This window comes from Callospermophilus lateralis, chromosome X, assembly GCF_048772815.1.
Source record: "Callospermophilus lateralis isolate mCalLat2 chromosome X, mCalLat2.hap1, whole genome shotgun sequence".
NCBI classification, from domain to species: domain Eukaryota; kingdom Metazoa; phylum Chordata; class Mammalia; order Rodentia; family Sciuridae; genus Callospermophilus; species Callospermophilus lateralis.
The window spans coordinates 110112287-110116198 of NC_135325.1; the positions used below are offsets into that span (position 1 = coordinate 110112287).

Genomic DNA, 3912 nt, shown 5'->3' on the forward strand with positions numbered 1-3912 from the left:
CGCCCGGGAACAAAGAAGAGAAACCTGCAGCCTTCCTCCGGGGGAGGGGGTGGGGAGGGTGCCTGGGGATTCCCACCTTTCCTGGAGGCTGGGAGTAGAGCTGTTCTTCGGCTCCGTGTCCCTGTTTTCCCTGGAACACGGGGACTCCTGCACCTGCCATTTCTTCTCTCGGGTTTGGATATTGGAACGGGAGGCAAAGGAAGTGCGCCAGAGCAGAGAAACCTGGGGTGCAACGTCCATGTCTCGTTTGTTTAGACGCGAAAGCACTTTGTGCTCGTCCATTCGTGGGCTGTCAGAAGCAGGAACCTCTGAGGGCTGGCCCCGCAGTGGAGCTGCTGAGCTCCTCCCAGAAGCGCCTGCACCTCCCGAGGCACTGTGCGGCGGGGAAGCCCCTGCCCCTGGCAGCCCACAAGCTGAGGAAGCCGCGAGAGAAACCCCATCGCTGCGGCCAGTGTGGACAGTGCTTCGCTTGCAAGAAGCGCCTCTCTGCTCACCTGAAAATCCACACGGGGGAGCTGGGTTACCAGTGCCCCGGCTGCGAGAAAGGCTTCCCGCACCCCTCAGACCTGGACCGGCACGTGCGCATCCACACCGGGGAGAGGCCCTACGAGTGCTCCCTGTGCCACAAGCGCTTCACTCAGGGCGCGCACCTCACCGTGCACCAGAGGGGGCACTGTGGCAAAGACACCTCCCAGTGCCACAAGTGCGGCAAAAGGTTTGCCAGCAGGGCCAACCTGATGGGACACCTGAAAACTCACACGCAGGAGAAACGTCACGAGTGCCACAGCTGTGGGAAGCGCTTCAACCGGCGGACAGCTCTTACTCTGCATCAGAGGACTCACACCCAGGAGAGGCCGTTCTCCTGCCAACACTGTGGGAAAAGCTACAGGCAGCGATCCAGCCTCATGATCCATCTGAGAATCCACACCGGGGAGAAGCCCTACACCTGCAGCCACTGCTCCAAGAGCTTCATAAAGAAAGCAGGCCTCATCGCGCACCAGGCCGCGCACTTCAGAGAAGAGTTCCCCGGGAACCCGGTGCAGGAAATGGGTCCCGAGCCATGTGACAGTTGTAACCCCTAAGGGGCTGTGCCTGCGGTGGGTCGGCTGTGGCGGGACAATGCTTGGTTTGACCTCCTTTCCCAGAACAGCTTTGCGTTCAGCTCCAGTGTGAACGCACCTTCCCAGGCGTGCACATTCCAGAGTGTTCTCCTGCTCTTGCCATTTGCTGCCTGGCGAGGTGCATGACATCGTGTTTAATCGCTGGGTTCTTGTCCCAAGTCGCCACAATTTTGCATAAGTAAGAGGCCTGGAAAGGCTGGCATTCCTGTGGGACCTGGGGCCCCTACCCTCAAGGCGGATGTGACCCATCCTTCTGCAGGTATGCAGTATTTTCAAGCGTGAAGGTCTGACGCGTGGAGGAAGTGCACAGGCTCGCCCTCTTTCGGTTTGGACCTTGCAGTTCAAGGTCTGAACCTCCTGGAGAGGCTGTTCTCAAACATGTGGGCAGGGGGCTGGGGTCCTGGCTCAGTGGTAGAGCGCTTGCCTAGCTAGCACATGTGAGGCACTGGGTTCCATTCTCAGCACCACATTAAAATTAACAAATAAAGATACTGTGTCCATCTACAACTAAAAATATAACATATATTTAAAACATGGGGGCAAGCACCCTTCTCCACTCCTGCAAGAGGCCTGGCCAGGAGCACTGCTTTTGTGCAGCCCTGGGGCTGTTTTTGTGTCCTTTGGGTCTTTCGCATGGTCCACTTCTTCCCCCCCCCCCCCCGTTTTAAAAGAAATTTTAATTTGTTATATATGAGAGCAAGCAGAATGCATTACAATTCATATTACACACATAGAGCAATTTTTCATATCTCTGGTTGTACACAAAGTCACACCATTTGTGTCTTCATACCGTACTTAGGGTGATGATGTCCATCTCATTTTGTACCCCTATGCCCCCTCCCTCCTCCTCCCTCCCTTTCCTCTATCTACAGCTCATCCAATCCTCCCATGCGCCCCATCTGCATTATGAATCAGCCTCCTTAAATCAGAGAAAACGTTCAGCATTTGGGTTTTGGGGATTGGATAATTTCCCCTAGCATCATATTCTCTAATTCCATCCATTTACCTGCAAATGTCATGGTTTTATTCTCTTTTAATGCTGAATAACACCCTATTGTGTATATAGACCACTTTTTCTTTTTTTAATTCTTTTTTTACTTGTAGTTGGACACAATGCCTTCCTTCCTTCCTCCCTCCCTCCCTCCCTCCCTTCCTTCCTTCCTTCCTTCCTTCCTTCCTTCCTTTTTATGTGGTGCTGAGGATCCAACCCAGGGCCTTGCACGTGCTAGGCCAGCACTCTACTACTGAGCCACAACCCCAGCTTCTATACCACATTTTCTTTATCCATTCATCTACTGAAGGGCATCTAGGTTGGTTCCACAGTTTAGCTATTGTGAACTGTGCTGCAATAAACATTGATGTGGCTGTGTCCCTGTACTATGCTGCTTTTAAGTACTTTGGGTATAGACTGAGGAGTGGGATAGCTGGGTCCAATGGTGTTTCCATTCCCAGTTTTCCAAGGAGTCTCCATACTGCTTTCCATATTGGTTGCACCAATTTGCAGTCCCACCACCAATGTATGAGTGTGCCTTGTCCCCTGCATCCTTGCCAATACTTATTGTTGTTTCTATGCCTAATAGCTGCCATTCTGACTGGAGTAAGGTGAAATCTTAGAGTAGTTTTGATTTGCATTTCTCTAATTGCTAGGGATGTTGAACATTTTTTCATATATCTGTTGACTGATTGTATGTCTTCTGAGAAGTGTCTGTTCAGTTCTTTGGCCCATTTGTTGATAGAGATTAGTGCTCTGTCGGATGTGCATGTAGGAAAAAAATTTGTTCCCAAACTGTAGGCTCTCTATTCACCTCACTGATTGTTTCTTTTGCTGAGAAGAAGCCGTTTAGTTTGAATCCATCCCATTTATTGATTCTTGATTTTAATTCCTGCTCTATAAGGAATTTGGGGCCTAATCCGACATGATGGAGACTTGGCCTACTTTTTATTCTAACAGGCGCAGTGTCTCTGGTGGAATTCCTAGGTCCTTGATCCACTTTGAGTTGAGTTTTCTGCATGGTGAGAGATAGCGGTTTAATTTCATTTTGTTGCATAGGGATTTCCAGTTTTCCCGGCACCGTTTGTTGAAGAGGCTGCCTTTTCTCCAATGTACGTTTTTGGTGCCTTTGTCTACTATAAGGTAACTGTAATTATGTGGGTTAGTCTCTGTGTCCTCTATTCTGTACCATTGGTCTACCAGTCTATTTTCTTGCCAATACCATGCTGTTTTTATTACTATTGCACTGTAGTAGATAGTTCAAGATCTGGTATAGCCACCTGCTTTACTCTTCTTGCTCAGGATTGCTTTAGCTATTCTGGGTCTCTTATTTTTCCAGATGAATTTTTGACTGCTTTTCCTGTTTCTATGAGGAATGTCATTGGGATTTTGATTGGAATTACATTAAATGTGTATAGTGCTTTTGGTATTATGGTCATTTTCACAAATTTAATTCTGCCTATCCAACAGCAAGGTAGATCTTTCCATCTTCTATGGTCTTCTTTTTGTTGTTGTTGTTGGTATTTCTTTTCTTTTCTTTTCTTTTTTTTTTTTTTTTTTTTTTTGGTGGTGCTATGGTTTGAACCCAGGGCTTTCTGCATGCAAGGCAGGTGAGGTGCTCTAGCAACTGAGCTATATCCCCAGTCTAAGGTCTTCTTTAATTTCTTTCTTCAGCATTCTCTAGTTTTTTGTTTTTTTTGTTTTTTTTTTTTGTAGAGATCTTTTTACCTCTTTTGTTAAGTTGATTCCCAAGTTTGTTTGTTTTTTTTTTGGGGGGGGGCTATTATAAATGTGGTAATT

General features: G+C 48.1%; 1 protein-coding gene across 1 annotated transcript in view; it reads left to right on the forward strand.

The window, feature by feature from the left end:
• The window catches only part of LOC143387138 (uncharacterized), a 3250-nt gene extending 2168 nt beyond the window's left edge, over positions 1-1082 (forward strand). Inside the window, exon 2 of the mRNA XM_077106509.1 lies at positions 256-1082. Coding sequence (XP_076962624.1) covers positions 256-1082 — 827 coding nt within the window. The remainder of the gene's footprint in view (positions 1-255) is intronic.
• Positions 1083-3912: the final 2830 nt, after the last annotated feature.